Consider the following 27553-nt stretch of genomic DNA (forward strand, 5'->3'; position numbering starts at 1 on the left):
TTTTTGCAAAAAGATAGATAAAATATGCATCAAAAAGGGCATCAAAATGTGCACTAACAAAAACCTGAATGAAATACAGACAGATGAATTGCTTAACCTAGGTAATATTTTTGTATTATTTTGGCCAAGATCCTGGAGGAACAGCTACCAGTAGGCACAGCTATGCAGAAACACAGCCTCAAAGCAGACAGCATCAAAACCCCAAGGGAAGAAGCAATAAAATCTCATCCTTGTTGCTGGACCTAGGTTGAAGTAATTTTATAAGCTGAATGGTCAGCATGATGCCCATCCTCATCAGTTATCTCAGCCAAGTCCTCCTGCAGTCAGTTGCCATGGAATGTGCGTGAGAGTAAAACTTAGCTGGTGTAGCATGGGCTATACACAGCATGTAACTGCAATGTCATGTGCGAGTGAGGTATGTGTCTGTGTCTCCTACTATTTGATCTTCTTGATGTTTAAATGTTTAATTGAGCATTATTGCTTTGCTTCACTAGTTTTAGTTATTACTGGTTTATTAATTTTTACTAACATACAGTAACAGATCAATTGTCATAGCACACTGTGGAGGACTTTGGTTTGTGGGCAGAAGGCGGCTCTAAGGAAATGGAGAGCCACATAACCTTGCATGCTGGCACCATGGCTGCTCTATGACAGCTTGCTGGAGAAGTCAGGCAGCAGGAGGATGCCCCTCAGAGAGACAACTCCTGACCTCACTAGTAGTTCTCCAGTGGTTGCGTACTTCTAGGCTTCACTTACTAAAATGGTATTTGAGGCACACAGATCACAGATGGGCACTTATATGTACACATGAACATACAGGTCTGAATCCCGAACTGCACCACGCCTTCTGTGTTCGTAGTTCTGCAAATAGTTACGTCAGAGCCTGTCTTTACAACCACTCCTAAGAATGCAGAGCCTGGCAAGCCTGCAGACAGCTGCTGATAAAACACATGCAACCTGTAGAAAAGCACTGTCATCCCACACTTTCTATGATAGACTCACATCTGTAGGACATTATCTTCACTATAGCCATTTAAAACAATCTTCAATACTAAACTGTTACTTTATTTTATTATAAATAACTTTTTATACATAAAACTTTCATTTTGATACTTCTGATTAAGCTCTCTTAAACCTATCTACTTCTTTCATCATATATTGGATAGAATTTTGTGTATTTTCTTCTACAACATCACACACACGCAAATTAGTATTATGCTTATTTGCAAAAAGGAAATTGAACTGGTGTCATAGTTTTTCAATAGGTATGAAATTTCAAATAGATTTTAAACAGACAAGCGTCAGGAAGGCTCTCAAAATGTCAAATTTAATAGATGTTATGCATATAGATACATATACACACACATATCTATATCTCACGCATATGCATCCATCAGTAGTCCGTAACATTAAAATATAATTGGCATGGTGCTGCATCCGGAACTTCTCTGATCTCTCATTTATATTGTCAATTTATGTACATTTCTGGATTTGTAATTTTTTAATGAAATAGCTAACGAAAATATTCTCAAGTAATGTCCTGTCCCAACTCAGCTGGGGTGTGGGCAAAGGTTAACTCTTGAAATACTCTGCACAGTAACACAAAATGACAACAACCACCTGAGAGGTTCAATTAAATCACAAATTTACTAAAAACCCTCAGTGGAATTACAGCAAATAGTGGCTTGGCAAAAGTTTGTAACTGTATCATTAAAACTTAACAAGACTTTAACAACAAAACTTGCAAGGTATTACTCTCATGTGCCCAGAATAAAGTTAGAAAGAGAGAAAGAGAGAGAGGAAAAGGAGAGAGACAGGTTAAGATACAAGAAGAAAAGGTAAGATCTCACCACTCCATTGTTCTCTGTCGCTGTCTTGGTGGTGAGTGCAAAACTTTGTTAATGCCACACAGCACACACACACACAAAACCACAAAACATCCCCCAGTGTCCCAGGTGAGGAAGTTTTATAACTTCCTCCATTTGCATGCGAGATAGGAGAGGGTTGGCTCGTCTCCTCCTTCTGCTTGCTCTTCATGCTAATTAAGAAGATTGTTCCAGATATGAGTTGATGGTCGAAAAATTAGAGGAATGTATGTGTTTGTTCTGCAGGGCCTTGAGGTGAAAAAATGAAGTGTCTGCCTTCACAGCACCTATGTTTTCCTACCCAAAGTTGCAAAAAACAGCTGTTAAGGACACTATACTGTTTAATGGGTCCTTTGCTTTGCAAAGGATGGGGGTGAGTCCTTCAAGGCTGTCACAAGTAAGACTATTTTTTACTGTTCTCTATAACTCTAGTGAAACCAAATTCAAAATACTATGGTGAAAATGTTGAAGTGCTTGCATTATTGCTACTGCAGACCAAGTAACTTTCATGATGTAAAAACCCAGCATGCCATTATGTCTTCAGAAAGCATGGAAAACCGAGTGTTTCAGATATCCATTGTTTCTCTCATATACATAAAACGATTAGTATATTTTCTGGCAAAGAAGTCAGTAGCTTTCCATGAATGATGATTAGGCATGAGGACCAAATTTTACTCCAATTAAAATCAAGGCCATTACTTTAATATTTGGTTTAAAATCCTCCTTGAAAACACTGTTCTCTTAATTTCAAGACAACATATTTATGGGTGTGTTTCTGGAGTCAAAACTCATCACCTTTTCCTTCCACTGTGACATGCCTGTCTGGACATTCTGCTTAAAAATGGAAGTACCACTGTATTTGGAGCTAAACCCTGCTCTGCTGGGGGTCAAAGCTTGAGTATGTGGAAAAAAACCCCATGTGTTTCCCTGCCTTCTACCTCCTCTGTACTTTCAATACCACCATCAGTCCCCTGAAAATAATTTTGGGAACTGTACAAGAAAGAAGATACTATTGATTTGAGCATCTGCCTGAACTTTATGAGGAAGCAAACCTAGACCGATGGGCTTAATATATAGAAATAAACACAAATGTATCCAGCAACTTTTCACTCTAAAGCCAGCTTCCCCCAGAAGTATTATTCAAGAATAAGTACCAACATTTTTCAAATACTAGAAATGCAAATATCAGGCAATTTGCCAAAGGCTACACAAGTCAATAAGAGAAACATGAGCACAGTCCAGTTCCTTGCTGAATTCATTACACTGCTAATCAGTAAAGTCCTTAAATTCAGGGCAAGCAATGCATATTTCTAATATAAGTACAGAAATGATGTTGACAGAATATACATAAATATGTGCACACACTCAGTGTGACAGTATTGCAGCCCTTTAAGCTTCCTGAAAAAGCAGACATCAAAATCTATAAAAATAGAGTGATCTTTATCTTATTTTCTACTCAAAGATACTGCATAGTTTTCTGTTCCATTTAAAATGCTCAAGTTCACCCACTCCTTTCTGCATTGTTCCATAGGATTTATCTTCTAAATCCCATAAAATAGATTAACTTGCTGCCTACATTCTTAATAAATATCCCTTTCCCCTTGTCCCTTAAACACTACTACCTTGGAATTATTGTTCTTGCCAGCCAACCTTTCACTTTTTGACCATTCATTTGCACACAAATAACAAAAAATCTCCAGCTGGATAGACACTTTAAGGAAAATTTTACAGCTCTCACAGAATGGTAGAAAGGATGGTACTGGCTCCGCTAGGACAGCTGGCTGTCCCAGCTCAGTGCACATGTTCCCAGTGAAATGGATACATCTTCCTATGAATATGATATTTCTGGAGCACAAGGATGAGTGCAGCCAGTTAATGTAAAGCAGTACGACAGACTCCAATATGTGAAGTCAAATGTACTAGAAGGTACACGGACCAGTTTCATTAAACCAGATCAGAATAATGGACATCTTTAAACTGAAAGCTGAATTAATCCAAAGTAATTAATGAAGTATATTTTACCCATAACTTCATACAGTCTTTTTCGATGGCAACTAAGGACAAAAACAATGAAGTTATTCCTGCCCAACCCCTTATTTTTTGGCTTTGTGTGGAAAATAAGACAGTGAACTGTTATTTCTCCAGCTGAAAATCAGAAGGTTTATGTGTTACACTGAAGTCTAGAAGATGCTTCCCTCAATAACTTTGCAAGTTAATGACTCACATTTTAATAATTCAGCAGACTGCTATACAAGGATATTTTCCATACAATAGTATCTAATTAGTACAAGATGGGTCATTTCATTAAATATTTTTAAGTGATAGAAGAATACAGGCACTCACATGAATTCTAAAATAAGCACACTGAAACATCATACAACAGTTGAAAAAAAACCCTACTGTACTACCTGGCAAAATGACACAGATTATCATAAAACCATATTCAGCACCTGAAATGTCCCAGTCATACCTGAAAGAGACATTTGCTATTACAGCATTCAACTTACCTCTTTTACAAATTCTGTCTTTGCACTAATAGTATCCAACATTTCAGACAGAGAATATACACAAAGTTCTTATCTCATACATACATAATAAACAATTCAAGAATATCTTTTGCCAAGGAAGTCCATCATTTTATGAAGCAATTTTCCATTATGAATTTAAAAAAACAAACGAAACAACAACTATACTTTGCCATCAGCAGTGTAGACTGCAAAACCACTCCATTATAGGGCAATATAATACAATACATAAGGCAATTAATGAACAATTACTAAGCGTTCACAACAGCCAGCTTGGATTAATAATATAAGAGCCGATTGTCACTCATGAAACACTCACTCCCTGAGCCTGTATTTTTACACCAGATATTAGATCTCCTTTTCCATATTCTTTGCTTGTTGAAACTCACTGATTATGACAGTATTTGATACAAAGGAAGATGGACAAGAGAGATGTTGTACAGGAAACCTGTATAATAGAAAAAGTAAACGTCAGAAAGAATTTAACTAGTCTTCGGCTTAGTAAGAGGGACTGTGTCTGTCTCTTGCAAAGCTCACAGAACTAGAAACGGTGGAACACTAATTTGACCTGAGATTACAAAAAGCTCTGCACATAGCTTAAACACAAGAACATCATAGCACTCCACCAGAAGCATTAAAAAAAGAAGGAAGCTGCACCAATACTGCAAATGAACAGTGAAACAATTAAAATTAAGTGTAGAGCAGTCCACTTTCAAGAATGGCTGTAAATGATGGTGTATACCTTTGTTCCATTCCTCAGTCCTTCAACATTATGCTTCAGCATCATCAGTACAGCACACTCATGCATGGTTGATAGAGTACACATCATTTCATCATCCAGCATCCCTGTACTCAGCTTTTATTTCCTCAGAGAGGAAGGCTGATTAAGAACCTATTTTAAATCCTAGGCATGCATGTTCTGCCACTTGCCCTCAGCCCCAAGATGAGTACTGCATCTTTCACTGTATCTATGAAACTTGAAAGAAAAAAAATAAAAGGCATTTAAAGCCTGTAATTCAAAAAGAAAACACCCAGGAGCAGAAGAGATGGGGATGCTGGTGAAAAGTAGTCAAGCATCAGTGCATTGTAAAATCATTGTCAAGGCAGCCAAGAGGGCACTGAGAATACTGACAGACCACAGCAACTACAGGGATAGAGTACACATGAATTCTTTGTAGGTGGTAAGCATCATCCTTAGATCATAAAGCAATAGGTAATTGTCTCCTGAATCTTTTTATGAACACATTAAGTTACAAAGGTTGACTAAACATAAAAAACTGTGTGACTTTGTAAAACACTTTGAATACCTAACAAGCAACTTAGACACACAAACTATGAAAGTCAAAATGTCCTAACACATAAAAGTTTACATAACATTTTGTGGCCAGTGTTATTCAAGACAGTGATTCAGATACAAGAATTTGCTGTCTTCTGTAAGCCACTTATTACCTGAAGGCAAGCTAATTCCCTTTTTACAGAAGTCAAAGTATTATGTCTTAACAATAAGACCTTCAAGGTCCTCTTGGACCTTGAAATACTGTCTTAATGTGAGACAATTGCGCTTCTGTTGGTCCATCACAAGGATTGCACCCTTCCATCAAGTACTGGCTCTTTGGCACCACTCAAGGACAATCTGCTTAATGTCATTCAAGAAGTGCTGACCCACCTTTTCTTGGATATCATTTCCAAAATTGCATCATCTTGAAAGAAGACATAAAATGCCAAGTATACTCTCTACTAATAGCCATTATTAAAAGAAGTATGCTTATTATCCAGTGTAATATGCTACAAGCTTCTGAATGTCAATTGACCACACAGGGCTGAAAGACAGGAGGGGAACAGTCAGTTTGACCACTGAGGTCTTTCTGAATTGCAGACATTAGCAAATCTCAGTAAGAAAATGCCCTGAAGTGCGTATTTGCAATTTCACTGCTATTAGAGAGTATTAGAAGTTATTCATATACCACAGCTAGAATGAGATGAAAATAGAAAGCTTACATAAGCTTCTATTATGTAGAATGAGTATTGAATGTAAAAGTAATTGAAAATGATATTTTAGGCAGCCACTGGAAGGCTAGACTTGCCTTAGCTCTAAAAATACACAATAATGTATTTGCTAGTTAGTGGCTGTAAAGGACATACAGCTGATCTGCATCAGCTTTCAAACACTGCATGTGACCTGGTTACTGAACTACTTACTGTATGTATATATGAATCTGGCTTAGTAAAAGAGCTGTTCAGAAGCTATACAGAAGCATTTGATTAGCAACAACTGCCAGGTTATGAATCAATTACCCAGTAAACATCACTGATTGGCTCCAAAGTCCAAGAATAATTTTGCTAAAGTTGGAAAAGCTAAGATCTAAAGGATAGTAAACAACCAGGCAGTAGTTTTCAACTTTTAGCTCTGCAAAAAACATTGCAGGGGCTTGCTAAGCAATCACAGTTTGTACACATGTAGATCACCCAGCACTCAATTTAAAAGCAAATCCTCCTGTGGGTGTGTCCTGGTTTTGGATAGGATAGAATGATTTTTTTTTTTTTCCTAGCACCTGGTATAGTGCTGTGTTTTGGATTTTGTATGAAAATAATGTTGATAACACATTGATGTTTTAGTTGTTGCTAAGTAGTGCTTATACTAAGTCAAGGACTTTTCAGCTTCCCATGTTCTGCCAGCGAGGAGGTGCACAAGAAGCTGGAAGGGATATTCTATATCATATGACGTCATTTGAGGACTATATGGGGGCAGTTTTGCTGAGGGACTGGGATCACTGCTTGGGGACACTGGTCAACAGTTGGTAAGTAACAGCATTATGCATCACTCGTTTTGCATATTCTATTATTATTATTTTCTCTTCCCTTGCTGTCCTATTAAACTGACTTTATCTCAACTCACAAGTTTTACTTTTTTCTTTCATTCTCCTCCCCATCCCACTGGGGCAGGGAGGAGTGAGCAAGCGGCTGCGTGGTGCTTACTTGCCAGCTGGGGTTAAACCATGACAAGGTAAATGTCAAGAATCCTTTAGTTTTCCTCAGGAAACCTCTTTTCTCTAATACTAGGAGTTTCCAATGTTCAATATAATATATGGATTCACCACCATGTATCAATCACACAGTGATTTAAAGTGTTCTGGTGCAACTAACTTAAATGCCACGCTTGTTAGCACCAATATGTTCTAGCCTTCCCTAATACTTATGAGAGTATGTATGTATGTATGTATACTCTCATAATACTTATGAGAGTATGTATGGAAAAAAAAAACACATTAAGTGATTCAAAAGCATTATTTCATGCTTCCTATAAAAAACACACAAAATGGAAATTTCTGGTTTTGCTCACAGTAGCAGATGAATACATACAAAAAGTATTGCTAGTAAAGGGTTGTTTGCTCCTTGTTTTATGGATTTTAACTGGTATTTGCATCAAGCTTGAGCAGAAGCTATATAGTACAACTGATGCAGAATGAATTTCATCTTACTAAAATTATTTTGAAGAGCTTATTCTCATTAGAGGACAAAGCTTCTTAGGTCAAAAGGCAATGGAAAAGTTGTTTCATTCCACCTCATACTCTGGACTCTACCTGGAGTTAAGCAGAGTGCTTTAATATCTGGATGCATTTGGATCTGCTCATATCAGATTTAATATCCTTCTATAAAAAGCAAGTTCTGTCTAAGTTAAGATACCACTGGTACAGGGATAACTCCTGCAAGTGTGCAATATTCTCCATACGCATATGTAGAAAATGCAGTAGTGAAATAAACATCTTTATACTGCAAGTGCTTGTATTCCCACTATGATAAAACCAGTTCTGTGTGGATTAGTAAAATTTCTGCTAATTCTAAAGGAAAGAGCACCTACCAAGTTACCATATCAATTAAATGGAACAGAGACAAATGAGGAATCTACTATTAACTTCTGGAATAAGAAATGTTAATTCTTTTACGTTAACTGGCCTTCTGGGGTTTCTAATAGGCTGAATCTAGCATACTGTGGGATTTTAGCATTGACATGTTTCTAATGAGAGGTTAATGAATCTAATCTCTCATACCATGGTAAAACACAAGACTGGGACTCAGGGAGCCAGTTCTGACAGTGTTTGGCTGTGTTCCAGTTGAGTTAACTTATTGATGAAGAAGTTTTCATCAGATGCTCCACTTCTTACTGAAACATGAAGTGAGTTGGAAAAGAAAGGTCCCTGTGGTGTAGAAGGAACTGTCAGCAACCCAAAGAAAAGGCCAAATTAAAATTAAAATTAATTAACCTCCACATCTGTCAGTTTTGAAAGGAAGAAGGAAAAAAAGAAGGGTGAATACAGTAACCTAAGACAAACAGATTTACCACTTACTACATGTTTCCCAGAAAACTACCTACTACATGAACAGCCTTATTTCTCTAAGAACAGTATATTTTTTAAAGAGAAATAATGTAACTTAACTAAGTAAGATTCTTCACTGACAACTCCCTTAATCTATCTGGCATTTCACAGAATCACAGAATGTTAGGGATTGGAAGGGACCTCTAAAGATCATCTAGTCTAAGCCCCCTGCCAGAACAGGAACACCCAGATGAGGTTACACAGGAAGGTGTCCAGGTGGGTTTTGAATGTCTCCTGAACAGGAGACTCCACAACGTCCCTGGGCAGCCTGTTTCAGTGTTCTGTCACCCTTACTGAGAAGAAGTTTCTTCTCAAATTTAAGTGGAACCTCTTGTGTTCCAGTTTGAACCCACTACCATTGGTTGTCACCGAGAAGAGCCTGGCTCCATCCTCATGACACTCACGCTTTATATATCTGTAAACATTAATGAGGTCACCCCACAGTCTCCCATTTGAATGTGATGAGAGCACCTTTTCCAGTCTTCCTGTTATTTTGTTTCCCAAAAACCCCTCTACTTTTTCCAAATTCTTTCCTCAAGGAATGCTACTACAGTGCAAATAACGTATAAGAGAAGTCTGGCAAAAAAAAAATCTTTTGCTTTATTCACAATTTTTTTTTTAACATTTTTGGTGGGATTTGAAGATGAAAGATCACAAGAAGAAAAGCAAGACCTAGCATGAAATAAGACTAGCACTACTAATGCAAGAGAAAAACAAAAAGAAGGCATAAACTTATAATGTTTCCTCAGAAATATACTGATTATTAGATATATACCTTGTATCACATCTGTATCTACCAAATACACCTGTGTCTATGAAATAAGCCATTTTAAAGACTCAGCTCTGACATGTGAGAGTAATAGTATATTAACAACACTCTTTATAATTTAAAAAGAGCTTTGTAAAATAACTTGGCTTGTTTTCAGCAGAATTGTTAACACCGAATAAAATTTTATTTTTATTCACTTTTGAAACTTTCATGGTGATAAACTAATACTGCTCAGCTTTAGTACCAGGCAGAGCCAATAAAAGTAACATATGAGAACTCTCTTCTTTAGGAGACAGACCAAGGTAGTGATAGCCATTGAAAGATGAGGTCTTGTCGCTGTTTAACCTGAGCTAGTAATCACGACTACGATCGCTGCTCACTCTCCTGCCCCCAAACAGGGGAGAGAATTGAAAGGGAAGGGAGAATCTCATGGATTGAGACAAACACAGTTCAATAAAATAACAAAATAATAGTAACATTTATCAAATGGAAAACAAAGAAAATACAAGTTTACATACCTCGCTCACAGCAGAATATTGCTTGCTGGGCAAACCGACAGCAAATACATTTTTATCATCTTTTTGAGCCTTAGATCAGTGTAAAGCAAATAAGGTTCTATTCCTCAGATGTATGTAAGGTCAAGCAGAAAGCATCCTACCAGACAAGTCTGCCCATCAAAAAGCTGTTGCAATATTCCGTGAAATCCCCATCCAAAGAATCACAGTGAGAAACTCACAGACATAACTTACTCTAGCCCAACTACATACACAGCTCGCAGCAGACAGGAGACCCTAAGGACTAAAACCAGTGAAGTCTCCTGCAAATTTTCTCCCCCAAAAAACATCAAGGTCTAGAGTTATAGCGAGCAATTGCATGTGCAGCACAACTCACAAAATCTGATTTGCTGTCTTAAGCTGAATTTCCCTCTATTTAATCAAATGCAAACTTCCCAGTTGAGCTTTACACAGATTCTCTGGCAAACAGCAACCAGCTTATAGTAGGGAGGCTTAATCTCTTCACAACAATAACTTTTAATTTACCTCTCTGCTAAGCCATTTATATTCAGAAAAGTTTTAATATCTTTGAGAATATTGGTCTTTGTCAAACTTGGTTTAAAGCAGTTCATAGAACCAAAGGGCACTGCAGAGAACCACTGCATGGACAAGCTGACCAGTAGAGACAACACAAGTCATAAAACTTATTTTCTTAAGAAATTAAGAATAACAGTAAAAATCTGGGTGACTGAGTGTAGAATATTAAAGATAGGAAATTTATCAAAGTAAATCAAACAATGTATTTGAACACTAATATATATGAAACATGGAATAGAATCTAGTGAAACTTAAAGCAGTTCACAAAGAGATATTATTTTTCACTGCTACTTCAAAAATCGCTCCTTTGCATCTCAATACATAATCTACTTCAGCTGTCCTCAAAACAGCCTTTTTTGCAGACTACACTAACGAATACTTTGAATTTGTTTTCATACATTTTACATTTCTTAGCAGCTGGGAGCACAATGCTGCACTTTAACATTGCCATAACATGGATAGATAAATAAATAAATAAACTTTACGCAAGTTATTCAGCCAGTCTTATTGCTTTTCAAATGTTGATATATTTCTACTATGCAGCTGTGAATGATTAGCATTCCATCTTCATCCCTCTCTGATGAGCTTCCTTTTAAATTTGCTCTTGCCTAAAATAAAACTCTTTTTTTAATACAAGTGGGTCAAGGTGATCAAAAGTCCTATAATACTTCAAATATGTGACTTATATCTCCAATTTATTTTAAGAGAACACACTCTTCTGCTTCCCTCACCATATCTTGAGTTGAATTTCAGATGTTAATCTAATTCATTTTCTTTGAAACTCTGGTTCCTTATTTGGCTTAGGTAAATTCCATCTCCGGCACCAGGAATGTCCCTTTTTGGTGATGCAACACTGGGAGAAGGTTGAAGCCACAGTGAAAGCAACACACTCAATATCAGCCTGAAGCATTCTTATTTGAGAGCTTTTTATTATGTGTCAAAGTTGGAAAAATGTGTGGAATCTGGAATAATAAACAGAATCACTTTTTAAAACTATGCTTTAGCACAGTGTAGGATAAGAGATCATGAGTGGGTACGGTGAACATTCCATGAAGGAAATGCAAAAATTAACAATATGTAGTAGAAATATTAAAGATTCTGAATAAATAGCTGAAAAGAAATCACACATCAAATAACAAGCCTAAATAGAACAACATGGTAAGTATAACAAGATTTACAGCACTGGTAATGTTATTAGACCATTATTTGTTTCCAGCATAGAAGAAATCCATTACAATGGGCCTTTGGTACTGCTACAAGACAATATCATGTATCCTTCTCTGACAAGGAATAATCTTTCTTGAATGGACAACATTCAAAACATTTACTCTGTGCACAGAGTAAAAACCCCACAATAAAGCAACTCACTTGCCAAAATCTAAACCTATTTCATTCCTTCAAAGGCTGTAAAAAATGGTCAAAAAAGCTCCCCTTTGTCAGGCTATCAAATAAGGCAGAATATTCAATAACTTCCCCTTATTCTCTCCCAGTAGCTCTGACAACCATGAAGAGAAGAGAACAGAGGTCAGAATTGTTATGCACTGGAGGGCTGGATAAAGGTTGAGTTCTCTGGCTCATTTCATGAGATGATTCTCACACTGTCACTTGCATGATAAAAATTATTTACCTGAACTACTGTTAGTATGAAACACATTTAAGAAGCAAAAGTTCAGTTTATTTGCCATGAGAGTGAATTATTTTTCCCCCTGACCTTACAACAATCATGGGGGAGATTTTGCTAGTTTAATAGACTTGACATTTGTCATTTTTCTCCTTGTCAAAAACCTATCCTCCAGACAAATTGTCCAGAGAGAAAACACAAAGTGCCTCCATTCATGAAGGAATAATAAACTAAGACAAACAATTACTAAGAGTCTGAAGGTGCCGGACACAAGGCAGTAAGTGGGGGTAATAGGCCTTTAAGAGAAATCAGAGAAATTGGGAATCAAGTAGAACAAGAGATAATGCCTAGGACTCATTAAGTAACTGATTAAATCTACATGATTAAAGTAATTTAAGAAACTGGAATATATGAAAATCCATCATTGGGTAAAGCAAAACACATCTTTGCTTTCAATGAAAATATCAAATGTTCTTCTAGCGTCGCAAAAAAGCCCAGAACAAAATACAAGCATAGCCCAGTTAAGGTCTCTAGATGACACCCAAATATTTATTATACTATTACAGTTCAGTGTTATTTAAATTTGCATTACTATATCCACCATTGCTCTGAACAACATGTCATGGATTTTAAGTTGTGGTTACTTTCCAATTTTAGATACAGAATTGCTACAAAAGCACAAACTGCACATCAAAATTAATTCTAAGCTGTTTCATCTGTAACAAAAATCTCAACATTTGCCAAAGTTCAAATGTACCTACTTGTTGGTGGGGTGGTGTGAGAAGCAGAATAGGCCTTGACTCTGTGTGAGCAACTGCTTAGCAATAACAAAAACATCCCTGTAATATCAACACTGTTTTCAGCACAAATCCAAAACACAAGCCCATACTAGCTACTACAGAAAAGATGTACTCTATCACAGCCAAAAACAGCACAGAAAGAAAAACATTTAGTACATTTCAGTACAGGAAAGACATGGACCTGTTGGAGAGGGTCAAGAGAAGGGCCACCAAGATGATCAGAGGGCTGGAACATCACACTTGTGAGGGCAGGCTGAGAGAGTTGGGGTTGTTCAGCCTGCAGAAGGCTCGAGGAAGACCTTACTGTGGCCTTTCAGTATTTAAAATGGGCCTGTAAGAAGGACAAGGACACACCCTTTTGAGAAGGGCATGTTATGACAGGACAAGGGGTAATGGTTTTAAACTCAAGGAGGGGAGACTCAGATTAGACATGAGGAAGAAATTCTTTTCAATGAGGGAGGTAAAATACTGGAACAGGTTGCCCAGAGAAGTGGTAGATGCCCCATCCCTGGAGACATTCAAGGCCAGGCTGGACGGAGCTCTGAGCAACCTGATCTAGTTGAAGATGTCCCCGCTCATTGCCGGGGGGTTGGACTCAACGACCTTTGTAGGTCTCTTACAACCCAAACTGCCACAGTTCTGTGACTTACACAGCACTATTCTCAGACAGCATGTTGGCAAGTAGCCATTAGTGAAAGATGGAAAGGCTCAGTATGACAGTCCTAGCAAAAAAACCAACATTCTGAAGGTGAAAAGTCCTATGTCACAAGGTCAGGTTGTTTAAAGGATGGCTGCAACTTAGAATAATAAAAGCTGTATTTAAACATAAACAGAAACTGTTCAATGGTGGTGCAAAAGGCAAGGCAGGTCATCTAGTCTAGCTTCAGGCAATGGGATTGGAAAGTTGTGGTCAAGGGTCACAAAAATGCATTGTTTAAATTAGATGTCTACTTCAGGACAAACTGACTATTCAAAGCTGTTCATTTTTGTTGAAATAGTGGAAAAATAAGTCCATATAAAGATTCCATTGATCAATGATTGCTTTATTATTCTATTAAACTTGGAAACAAGGCTACAGAAAAGTAGTCACTATATTACGATAACAAAATGGCAAAATACTGAAGGAAAGAGAACAGGGGAAACTGAAGACATATTTTGTGCCATTGCACTAGAGCACTATAACATGGTCATCCACAGTGTATGTTACACCGAATACTAATGTTAAAACTACTTGGGTTTCATGCATACTTAAAAGGTAATCATATTAAATGGCAAGACACTCCAACCTTTAACAGCTATGAAAGAGATTACATAAAGGGAATCATTGTTCCACATACTGAAACGAGATACTTTACAAAGAAGTTGAATTCAGAATTTGAGCATTTTGCAGTAAATAAGTATATAATCTATCAGCTACACCACAATTTCATGGGTTTTTTATTTCTTTCTTCAGGGTCTGGCACCTGTGTAGAAACAGTCAACTTTTTTTTTTTTTTTTAATATGACTCAGGGTTATTTCTGCAATGATTTTTTCCCCATATTTCTATAAATATTGCTAGTTCAACTTATCTATTACTGGATACCAGGGAATACAATTAGACTGTGGAAAGTAAAATCAGCTTTAAAACTGACATAATAGTACTGAATAAATAAATACACCAGCATTTTTCACATTATGCATTTATATAAATGAGGGAATGTTAATTTCAAAAGCCTTCTCTATCCCATTGCTCTTCTTGCCTTTATGTCTGATTTTGTGCCAGCTGAGGACTCATTTTCATGAACCAGTAGTTTTTCAATGGATGTGGATTATCCGAGCTGCAGGCTTTATGTGCAAAATATGCAAAAATAGATAAATGTTAAAATGTGTTTCTCATTCGTAATAACAATCAAATAAAAGATTTCAAGCTGAATATTTAATGTGAAAATAAGCTCTGAAAATAAATTAATTACCCTGTGAACAAAAAGATTCCATTGTATAAATCAGGGCAAGAAACATCCTATTACTAAAATTCAGATACCAAAGAAATTAAAGCTGCCAAAAATATTTTAATTGCAGAGATTTCCAAACTCATGCAAGGAGGAACAGAGACACTTAAACAGCAGATAAAAAAATGTCAGAATCCAAGAAAGATTCAGAACAGTGGTCAAAATATAAACAATCAAGCAGAAAATATGATCCAGATCAGCTAATACTACTCTAGTGGTCTGTGAGCATATTTTGGAATACAGGATACTAGGGAGGTAGAAAAAAAAAAAATTTGAAATAACACATTCTTAAAATTTTAAACCCTTTATAGGTATCAGAATTACACGACATTGTTTCAGTGGGTTTTCTACAAAGAATGAAAGATCATGATCCTTGAGATCAGAAACACTCCTATTTCAAATGAGAATTTGTTAACATGTGCCAGAGCAGAGAGGGTGATCTTAAATTATGTCCGTTGCCAAGACAGGAATCCTAGTAACTAACTGCAGTCAACTTGGAGAAAGTAAATGGAAAAGAAATTATTTAGAATGTAATTCTGAACAGCACGTCAATATATGCATTTTACTGCCTTTTGAAACAAATGGTTCCATGTCAACTCTACAAAACACTTTTTTTCCATGCTCCAAAACTATTAATACTGCTATTTTTGAATACATTTACTTTTCCTTACTTCAGCTAAAAGATCACTTCTTTTCTTATTCACGTACAAGATTACTGAGTAGTCCTTCAGAAAAAATTGTTTCACCTGTTGCCACAGACTCCCTGCTGCTGAAATCTATCTACTAATGCACTTAAAGATTTTATGTTCCTAATACACTCCCATTTGTACGCCTCTTTCTCACAGTACCATAAACCAGATTCTAACAAAATATTACTTGCTCTGTAAGATCTTACTGTACATAGTATTGCATGCCATCACTCCTTTACTATGCAGCTTGATAGTCACCATTTCACAAAAGACTAATGGCAAATGGTTTATTTGCAAATTATTAATATCAGTGTTTTACTTCAGGCAAGCTCACAATTCAGTATTATTAATAGATTTCTGCTTTAAAAACCCACAGATTTTCACTTATTCTTAATATAGTTGCTAAATAAATGATGCCAGTCAACTATGGGGCTTCAGGCATATCTTATGTTTAATATTCCCTTTATGGACTTTCTCAAATAAAACTCTAGGGGTAAGGAGCAGGAAGAAAACTCTTCATTTTTGAAAGGGTTTTCAGATCTGATTGAAATTTATTGGTGGGTCTCTCTGTGAGCTTGACATACTACCGTCAGTGGTATGGGGCTTTTTTTTTATCTGAGGAGAGACTAAACTTACTTTACACTCATCAAGTATCTTAGTTTTTCCTGACTTAAATTTTAATTGATGTTCTTAAGGCAAAACTGCTTTTGGCTGACAGGTTCCATCACTAGACTGATCATTTTTCTTTCCTGATTAGATTTGCATTGAAGAATAAAGAGAACAGCTAAAATATCCTTGAGTATAATTGTTTCTAAGTCAGAATAATTATCACACATGTACTGCTATACTTGGCCATGCATTTAAATGGAAGCACTGTGTCTGCTGCCCTTACCAACTCATAATTCTAATATCCTTATAATTGGCATCTTCAGGTAAGCTTTACAGAGACACTGACACAAGATTTAAAACTTCACAACATGATATCCACTTTACACACACAGATGCTAATAGTATTGGTTTCTAGGGTCAAACATAAGAGCAATTACAAATGACAAACAATTTACCATTCCTCTTTATCTACTCAACCTATTTCCCTGTCTTCTAATTCATTTTCCCAAGGATACACACATCAGCAAAAAGAAAATGGTTCACTAATTGTTCAATATGCAAACTCAAATACAGAAACAAAACCAGGGTGAACTAAACACTTCAGAATGCTTGGACTCAGCTAAGACATAACGTTAAAAAAAAAAAAAAAAATAGGTGCAATCTCAATACAGAAGAAACTAGATCTTTAATTTGTAAGTAGCAATCAAGGTGATATGAGACACCAATACCATATTTATAACTCAAAATTTCAGTGTTAACTGCAAGAGACACTATGCTCCCCATGATGTTTTCATTGTGTGTTCATTGGTTAATGAGGGCTCAGCAGTGCCAGTCTGCAATAATCATACTAGTTTCTCAGGTTTGGTACATAGAGGTCTCCGTAAGGATGCGTGTCTCATTGATTTCTCTCCACATGCTCTTAACTCACAAATGCTAAAATCTAGGACCAATTCTATAGATGATTATTCCCAATAGGAATCATAACTTCCCTCACACTGTCAATACTAAAATAGATTCCACTTGTATATTGAGTTTACTCAAACTGTCTAGTACCTCATTACTATAAAATGTACTATAAAATGTATAACTTCCCTCACACTGTCAATAATAAAATATATTCCACTTGTATATTGAGTTTACTCAAACTGTACAGTGCCTCATTACTATAAAATGTAGAATCCAGTGAAATGTAACTATATCTAAATCCATTAAAACTGATTCAAAGCAGTGCAAGGATATGGAAAGTAACAGCTTCATTGACTTTTTCCTTTCCGGGTTGATGGCTCCAAGTAATAAGCATCTTAAGCAGAGACCTCTAACCCGCAACTACTTTTCAGTTGGAAACACCTTAAGAGAATAAGTTACTTTCACTCAAAGCCCAGAACTCATGGAAATTTTGCTTTCACTTAAACAGCAAAAAAATATAAAACACTCATGTCTCTAAATTTTGGTAAATACAAAGGAACTCTAACGATAGATCTCTGCTGGGTTTTAACCACTGCAACAGATAATTTTATAAAGATCAGAAACACCATCTGCCATCTAAACCAGCAAACTGTATTTGAGGTTGGCAGTAGGACTACCCCAGTCTTAGGGAAACTGGCTCACAGAACTCATAGCCTCCATTTTAACCCTCTCACCTGATCATCGTCCTTACTCATAAACAGGGAGGTCCATGTATCTGCTCTAAGCTTGGAAATACAGCTACTGTGAACTTTACCTGAAATACCACTTTAGAGGAATTTTCTTTCCCTTCCTCAACTGTAAGGCCAGGTAAACAACAAAAGGAAGAAGCTATTTGCAAAAGGTTTACAAAGATGTAGTATATGGAGAGATTTTTAGTTTTTTCAAAGACGGTTTCTTTCTAAAATAGGGTAACAAACCTAACATTTGATTTAAACATGAAAATGACACACATAATACTGTCAGAGATAACTATTTAGGACATACTGACTAATTTTGGGGCATAATCTTGTAAATTTAATTGAGTTTCCAAATAACACATTTGTAATATTTTCATAAGCCTGTATTTTTTTCCTAAAAGTAGATTAAGTATCAGAGTCTGCCTTGATTTCCGTTTTAGCCATGAACAACACTATATTCCAGTAACATTCTGAAATGCAACTCTCCTGTTTTTAGAGCACAAAATAAAAACACTATTTTAGCTAAAATTTATTCCTCAACTTTTCTAGATCCATTTTCCTAAATTAGGCATGGACTAATTTAGGCTGAAAAAACCTCCCCCTCCCTCTACTTCCTAGTGTTGATAATATATTGAAATATTTAATAAAAATAGAAAGAAAAAATTTATTGGACTTTATACTGCTACTGAATGTTATTAGCAGAAACCTCATTCAATCATCCGCTATGTAACTCCAAGTGTAAACAAGCTGTTTGCACAAAGCAAAAGCTGTTAATATTGTGGAACATACCTGCACGTCTTTCAAAGACTGTGTAGCTATATGCTCTATTACTGTTTTCTGTGAGTATTATTTCAAGGTTTCAAGCCTATTCTAAGTCTTACATATTTCCACACTGGCCCTTGACTCAGTTACCAAGTCCTTCCATCAGGAATTAGATCACTCTGCATACTGTGTTGTTGCAGTTGCTACTTTTCTCTAGAATTGTAATAAGCACACACATTTATTTTTGCCCTCTGAAAGGACTGTGCACAAAAAACTGCCTTGAGAGATATTAAAATATTTTTACATATTTTTTCCCACTGCCTTATGCAAAGAATAATCTAATTTTTTTTACCTTTTTTTTTTTTTTTTAATTGTACTGTTTAAAAGCAGGCATTTCAGTTTAAAATGAGGCATTTAGATCAGATGATTTTGCTTACATCAAACTTGGAGTTCACATCAGGATTGAGCTTTTACAAGAAAAACTAACACCATACTTTGGGCTGCATCATAGAGCAGTCTCAGAGTGCATGAAATAGATGCTTTTTTTGGATGAAACAATGGCAGAAGAGGCACTCTAACTGCTGAGTTTCAGTCCATAGGACCAGACTAGAGTAAAAGTATAAAGCCTCAAAGACTCATTGTATAAGCAAAGGGTCCTCAGCACCAATTTTGTGCCAGCTTGCTTGACAGCATACACGTTTCCCAAAAATAGGCCCTAGCATGATTTTTCAGGATGCTAAAATACAAGCCCTACTCACAGTTCATTTAAAAAGACAATTTAAATAGGCTCCAGGCAGTTATACATGAAAAAAAGTAAGCACCTTTTAGAGCAAAAATTAATACTGACCCTGTCTTATTTTCAGGGAAATAGGGTAATGAAGACATGATTTCAGCAAATCAGGAAAATATAAAGCAAACAATAGTGCTTTATCAGGATCTACCCTAAGTATCAGAGCTTGCTAAATCATAGAATCATTTGGGTTGGAAAAGACTTTTAAGATCATCCAGTCCAACCATTAACCTAACACTGCTAAGTCCACCACTAAACCATGTCCCTAATCACCATATCTACACATCTTTTAAATACCTCCAGGGATGGTGACTCAACCACTTCCCAGAGCAGCCTGTTCCAGTATTTGAGAACCCTTTTGGTGAAGAATTTTTTCCTAATACCCAATTTAAAGCTCCCATGGAACAACTTGAGGCCATTTCTGCTTGTCCTAACACTCATTACTTGGGAAAAGAAACCAATGCACTCCTTGCTACAACCTTCTTTCAGGTAGTTGTAGACAGCGATAAGGTCTCCCTTGAGCCTCCTTTTCTCTAGGCTAAACAGCCCCAGTTCCCTCAACTGCTCCTCTCTGAACTCTCTTTGGCACCTCAATGTCTTTTCTGTAGTGAGGGGCCCAAAAACTGAACACAGTATTCGAGGTGCAGCCTAAAGAAATAAAGCTTTGAAAGTGGTGCTCTTTAGAAAATGAAGGCATATGCAATTGTCTTCCTATAAAGTCAACCAACTGAAATTATATTTGTGTTCCCAAGAAAGTTAATTCCAACTTTTAAATCTATACCAATGATATTCAGATTAGTTTCAACAGGCATATAGATAGTTCTATCTTGGTTTTAATTCTGACTGCTTCTCCAATAATCATGGCAATTCAATTCACTGAACGGTTTAATGTTAAAATTAGGTAATGCGGATTGAAAAATCAGTTTAGAATTAGAAAAACTCCAAGTTGCTCTCTTAAAAGAAAGACTTAGAAGAAAAGCCTGTCTGTTAAAAAAAAACAAAACAAGCACACGCCACATATCAAACAATGCCTCTCCTTCAACAAAATACAAATGATCTCATTACTGTCAATTTCATAGGGAATGGAACAGATTCAGACTCTGGGTCTATTTAAGTTCCAAGATAAACAAGCCCTGTCTAACAGTATCTGTATTCAGAAACATGTATTCCATTATTTTTCAAGCCAGCCCAATTTTTCAATCATCAGACACCAACAGGAAAAGTAACTTAGACATAAACCAGTTGAGGGGCGGGCAGGGAACCAGGAAAAATATAACAAAACATAAACACAAAGAAACAAACCAAAACCCCAGGATGTATTCTTTTTCTCAGGAAAGGTCAAAAACTCTCCCAGGTTAGAAATAAGGGAAAAAGATCCAGCTGCTTGGAGCCAAGACTTCTAGTCTTTAGGATGGGGCAATAGGAGCTAAATGGTTGATAGCAGGGGAATCTGGATACACACATAATGTTACCTGTTCCATGTTAATCACCATATATTTGAAGAGATTCAGTCAGGGCTAGTAGTGGGTTTAGCTCCACCACTAGTGATCTCACAAGCCCAATCCTAAAGCAATGAGTTTCTTTCACTTTACACTTGGTGCAGACACCCACATGCAAATCTATGAACATAAGTAAATGTAACTTACAGTAAAGGTTTCTTTTTCCCCCCTTTGTTTTAAACCATGGAAGTATTTTTTTCCCAATTCCATCATGCTATCTTCTAATGGTTAGAGTATAACAATGAGACAGTAAAGAACTATATAATTATTTTGTCAACATTTGACTGGGTAAATATTGCCTATAGCAAATTTAGTATCAAAAAAGATCCTGAGAGACAGAGAAGAGCACATTTCACAGCAATACGCCCACCACTTAAAATGTGCATCACAATGACTAATTTTTTTAAAACAGATGTCCTGAGATATACACACTCACCCACAAACAGTATGCCATTGTACAAATGAATTTCAGAACCAATCATGTGCCTAATAAACACAAACCACCTTTCAGTTAATTCAAAAATAAAAGCCAGTTATAATAGCTTTTGTATTTAATATTGTATTTACAACTTGGGCAAGCTGAGATATGATAAAAATTTTCCTTCATAAGATGTTCTGTCTACTTTATAAGAATTAACTAGTCTGTCACTTTCAGCTAACAGCTCACATTCACCACCATTCCTAAAGGGAAGGAGACACAAATATACCATGGAAGCCACACATAACAGAATAATCCAGAGGGATTTTAATAGAAGAAACCTCTTGAAACACTCCTGAATTATTTAGATATTTGTAATACAGAAATGACTTCTTTCCAATTGCAGGCCCAATTGTAACTTCCTCCTATCACTGCCATGATTTTACCATCTGATCCAGCTGTACAATTTAAGAAGAAGGAGCTTAACACTTTCTCCAATGAAGCAGAGAGGTGAACAACAGACCAAGAGGATGTTCAGTCCTACAGAGCTAATTGGTCCATTGGTTTATTTGAAATATTAGTATCTCCCCAATGTTACATAAAGTATGAGCAAAATGGAGACAGAATCCTGCTATGCAGAGAAGTAATGCAAATTCTGAATTACAGCATGAAGAGAAACATTGTAAAAGCTTGAAGAGTAAAAGCGTCTCTTGCACAAGTTTTTTGCTACCTTCTGTAAGACAAAATAATGAGTCACGCTTGACCCAAGTCTTCTTAAATTGCTGCTAATAAAGGCACTGCCCTCGTAACTCAGGGAAAAGGCTCACCTCTAATTGTTTCTAAGCACCACTTCTTATTATCTGCTATTTACAGAATGGTGGGCTGCCAATAAAATTCTCAGTAGAACTCTGCATCCTCAGATAGCTTGCAAGTAATCTTATTTTCTATCTCTGAGCTGTACAATGCATTTTCAAATCATTTTCTCCCTTTTTTTCAACTAGCAATTTATTATATCAGCCTTCTTAATTAAAAAAATTAACATAAAAATCCCTATTTGGATTCCTTTAAATAAAAGGTAAGCACATACAGCATTGTCTCACAGCAATGGAGTTATTCACATATCTATTTTCAACAGCTATATTTGGAACAAAAGCAGGTTGGATGCAGATTATATTCCAAAGTTATATACAGCTAGGTGGACTATCAGAGATGTATCTTCCCTCTATCAACACTATATGCAAAAAAAAAAAAAAAAAAAAAAAAAGGAGGACAGAATGTCTTTAACATATTAAACTTAGCAGGGATGTGCTCAATAAAGAAGGCTGAATAAACCTAAGTGGCACCATTAGCATTAGCCTTTGAGTTACATTGTTTTTAATTCACAGCCAGCAATGAAGTTTCTCAGGTCCCTCTTTGGCCAAGGTCATAAAGACTACAGATATTAGATGGCATAAAACATCACTGCACTGCTGTCTAACCTCCCATGAGAAGGCAAAAGAAAACAATGGGTATTACCACAACTGAAATATAACGTCCCAATGATTAAGACAGATTCTTAAGAGTAGATTGCTAAAGGTGAAAAAAGTACATTGGAAGTAAGAAGCTTGTGCAATAGAGGGGCTTGCTGACCTGCTAAAGGCCTCAAAAAGGACTCTAAGGTAAAAATTCTGCAGAAAGGCTAAACAATTTCTTAAGCTTCAGGGTATACTGAATAATTATTTACCCACGACACACTCTTTTGAGGTGAAGAAGAAATGCTGTCAGGTTGTGGTATCAATAAAGGACACACTGTAACAAACTGATAATTAGAGCAGCAAGTCAGAAACACCAGATGGTTATGTTCTGACAGGATTTTAATACAGTGGTAAGTTTTAAAGACTGCATCTTAGCAGTTCAGATACCTGATTCTTCACAATCAGAGGGCAGAAAACAACTCCTATTGTAACATCACTCAAGCACAAACTACATTGTGCTGTAAAAGAAAAACTGTTTTCACTTCATTTAATCCTGATATATATGTGTACACAAGCACACACACACATATATATTACTTTTTATGGCGCGTACAAAGGGAAAAGGATATTACATGGAAAGGTTGTATATTTTTTCAGCAAAATGGTAACCAAGTACACTTCTACCTTTAGATTATATTCTGCAATAAAAAAAAAAACACTGCAACATAGTATTTTATGCAAATAGGAATTCTATTGGAAGTTATTTTATGAACCTCTGGACTAAAAATACATTCAGTGAATGAAAGCTACCTATGTTCAGAGCTTCTTTGCATCACATAATTCAAACATTAGATCAGCAAAGGTTTCTGCACTCTGCATGTAATCCTATATATGTGCTATATTAATACTCAATTTAAATGCATGCTACCTTTACATCAACAAACTTGAGAATATATATTTTGCCACTGAAGCTTAAAATTCTCCAGCTGTCTTATTAGATATGATAAGATTCTTCCAATGAATATGGTTCAACAAGACAGTGTGCACGTCACAGTGTGCCAAGGAACACTGGCATGTTGGAGACCTGTATGTGAAATCAATTTCAGATGCAAAAACCTCAAGAGGAACCTGCAACAAAAAAAGTTGATATCCACCATACTGCACTTAACTGATTAGATTTAAAATTCATTTTAATACCAGTACTTTAGCTTAACTTCACTATCACTACAACATATGGAGGGTGCCTTAAAGGAGCTGTGTCTCAATCCATCACTTTTTTACAGGTCATTACTAACACTGGACTACAGTCATCAAGAAACGAGAAGCTCAAATTCACTAAGGAGCCAAGGTGAAAAAAAAATATTCAAGCCATCCACTTCTACACTGGACACAGCTTCAGAGCAGCCTTTTAATGTACCATGAAGCAAATACAAAAATGAGAAGGAATAGCATCAGCCTCAGCCATGTTTCTTGTGAGAGAATGAAAAAGTCTTATGTAGCCAGAATATTAATAATGAAAATGGGAGGGAGGGAGGGAGAAAGAGCATCTCTGAACAAGCTGTACATATTCTGGGATTCAATTGGATGTGATAGCTACAGTTTTCAAAGACTCATGGATGCTAGAAACTAGGACTTTTTTACAAAGAGCCTATTACCAAATAAGTGGCAGAAAGATTATTTTACACTAATAACCTTTTCTCTGTTTTCCTCATGTCAGAAGCTCGGCCTAATGTGGAAGTTGGTTTACCTTCAGCCAACTATGAGTATTAAAATGCTATACATGACATATACAGCAAATACTAATACATAACTGTGCATGCTCAAAAATATATTTCTGGAAAAATAACCATTGACAACATTTAGCAGGTAAGGCAGCAAACGGAAAACTAATGTGTTTTATGTATAACCTCAAAGTCTCTCAAAGACTTTGTCCAGAACCTTGCTGCTCGTAGATATCCACAAAAGGACAACATCATGGTCTGTCAATGAAGAATATTTTAACAGGATCATTCTCTGGGTAAAACACATTGTCCCATACCATGTGCCAGTGCCCTACATACAGGTAAACATAGCCTCTTTTGGTAAGTTAGATTAATTGTGCATTACTCTTTTTTTGCCATTAATTAGAAAGCAACATGAACTGACACTATAATATAGGCCAGAAGAATCTATAAAAAGTAAAGACAGGTGCCATCCTAGTGTGAAGTATGTTTTCAAGTGGAAACTTCATTCCAAATGTTGCAGTTCAGGAAAAAAGCGAGATCCTTTTATTCTGCTAGATAGTGCTACACTCCTACCTGCAAAAGGTACTGCAACGATTACAGTGAAGCTCCACTAATTGTACTGAGTTTGTAAAAACAGGCCTGTAAATCAACAATGTTTTGGCCGTTGAGTATTCTTCCTGCCTATCCACTACAACTAGCTTTACAGAAGCCACTCTGATATACTCACTATATATCTTTCACTGTAGACAATGGTTTTATTTTCCCCACCCTGTAGTAATTTTTTGTCATTCGGCCGGATTCAGACATAATTCAGCACTAGGAAAAAACTCTGCCTACAGTATCATACCCCTTCAAACAGCCGAGGTGAAGCAAGAAGATAGCTGAGGCAAGTGCAAGGATGACAAAGTGCTTGTGTAATTGAAGGCATGGACATAAAAAATTCAGGTCCTTACCTTATACAATCCAGCTCAGACAGTATTTCAATGCCCAACAAGCAATCTGTTACCACATTGAAACATCCTGGTGTAATAAACTTAGTAACCTGTGAAGTGAGTACAGTCACCTCTTGTGCTTCAGATTTGTTTCTACTTGGCTTCGTTCTATTTTGTAAATTAATAACCAATTTCTGAACAAATCTGATTGTCCTCACAGATTCAGACTGTTTTTCCTGCTTTTTCTTATGGCTTGATGTTACTGTACCCTGACTGTATTTCTACAAAGCTCAACGTTAGTATTGGTGGTTATTACACAAAACTAAAACAACCCTTTTCCTCTGAAAATCAATACAAAATTTCAGGCTGGCTTTGGAATACTTCCCTTTATCTGGTTAAAGATTTTTGTCTCCAGGTAAGATTACTGCAGTTTTTTTCTAGCCAAAAGAAAACTTGTGGCATATTGCTGTTTGAAACCAATATCAAATTTCAAAGTAACAGGTAACAACTTCAGGAGCCGAGAGAAACAATCTTTAGGTCAACTACATTAACTCCCCCAATTATACAGAGCATAAGAGAATACTGCAGGCCATTTTAACACAAAGATGGCAAACTGCAGTTACAAACATGGATAGAAGAAAGAGGGAAAACTATACAAATCATTTTTCCATAGGAGTTCTGACAGGATAACTGTGCCATCTATCTGCATTTCTGTGAGAACATATCATACATAAGTACTTACTACCCAGAGAAGTCTTACCTGCTACCAAGGATTGGCTGCCCAGAGGCTCCCAAAGCAGAATAGTCCATGCCATAGAAATTCAGACCTAGAAGTATTTTATTTCTCCATTTTGAATCAGGATCCAGTACTTGAACACAGGCTCGTACCCAGGGAAGAGGGGAATTTGGACCAGGTCTGTCAAGTTAGTAATTATGAAACAGCTTGTCAGAAACAGAACATATTCATTCTCAGCTTTCTCTTTTTGACTAGTGTAATTGACAAGAGCAAACTATGCTACACAAAAATCAGTAAACGTTAACCTACAATCCTATGAAGTTTAAATGTACCTTTCTTCAGTGGCTTGAAGTACTGATGCACAAAACTTGTTTCCCCCACTCTTGACTTTGTGATTAATTTCAAAGGTGAAGGGACACAAAACTTCTTACAGTGGGTAAGAAAATGTTTCCAGCTAGCACATTTTTGCTGCCACTGGATCTGGCAGAACGTCCACAGGATAAATCAAAACTCTGTACAAACTCCATTGTTTTCCAATACCATCCTCAATGTTTTAGCACAACATAATGGGTCAAAATCCACTATTAACTTACAGAAAAAAAATGTAAAATCAGTTACCGCTAATCAAGACAGGTTTCAATGATTGTTTAACCCTTACTTATGGATAAAACCCTTAACAGGCAATTATCTAACAAAAAGCTACATTAGGAAGAAGGGTAGAGCCTTAATACAGAGTAATTGTCATATGTTTAGTATCAGAATATCATGCTCATTCTATTCACATCTCATCAGAGAGGAGAGCAGGCATTATCACAAACACAAACTAACATGATAAAAGGAAAAGCACATTTTAGTCTTACAAATATCAACATATTCTACTTTCTCCTAATTACTTGCCTCAAAGCCTTTGGGATATCTGTACCATTAAAACTCAATGTGCTAACACAGTATAGGAATGTTGCTGGAAATTGTGTTCATACTTAAAAGCAAAAAAATTGTGAAAACATATATTTATTATTCTGTATGTCATATACTCAAAGCAAATGCAAGCAAAAAAGATTTGAACTCTTTTTACTAAATATTTTCTCAGATTAAAAGCACTACATCTCAAAAAGTAAGTTTCTTCCAAATACTATAGGTGTGAATTCAAGAATACTTCCTTCCTCCTTTCAAGTAAAAAAGATTGGCAGCTCTCCAAGTGAGGTCTAAGTAACTGAAATTGCCAATGAAAGCATAAAGATGTGACTGCACCATAACAGAA

General features: G+C 36.3%; 1 protein-coding gene across 7 annotated transcripts in view; it reads right to left on the minus strand.

Moving 5' to 3' along the window:
- The window catches only part of CHID1 (chitinase domain containing 1), a 118554-nt gene that overhangs the window by 40750 nt on the left and 50251 nt on the right, over positions 1 to 27553 (minus strand). For 5 of the 7 annotated variants that reach the window (XR_010473265.1, XM_005509072.3, XM_021296683.2 and 2 more), the window contains one exon: positions 26317 to 26472. Coding sequence is in view for 6 of the 7 variants with exons in the window: in XM_005509072.3 (XP_005509129.2) it covers positions 26317 to 26472 (156 nt within the window). In the remaining variant the exon portion in view is untranslated. Of the gene's footprint in view, positions 1 to 2545; positions 4839 to 24683; positions 25667 to 26316; positions 26473 to 27553 lie in introns of those variants that run through there. The other 2 variants (XM_021296687.2, XM_065066063.1) reach the window with 2 other exon arrangements.

Source organism: Columba livia, chromosome 5 (assembly GCF_036013475.1).
Source record: "Columba livia isolate bColLiv1 breed racing homer chromosome 5, bColLiv1.pat.W.v2, whole genome shotgun sequence".
Lineage (NCBI taxonomy): Eukaryota > Metazoa > Chordata > Aves > Columbiformes > Columbidae > Columba > Columba livia.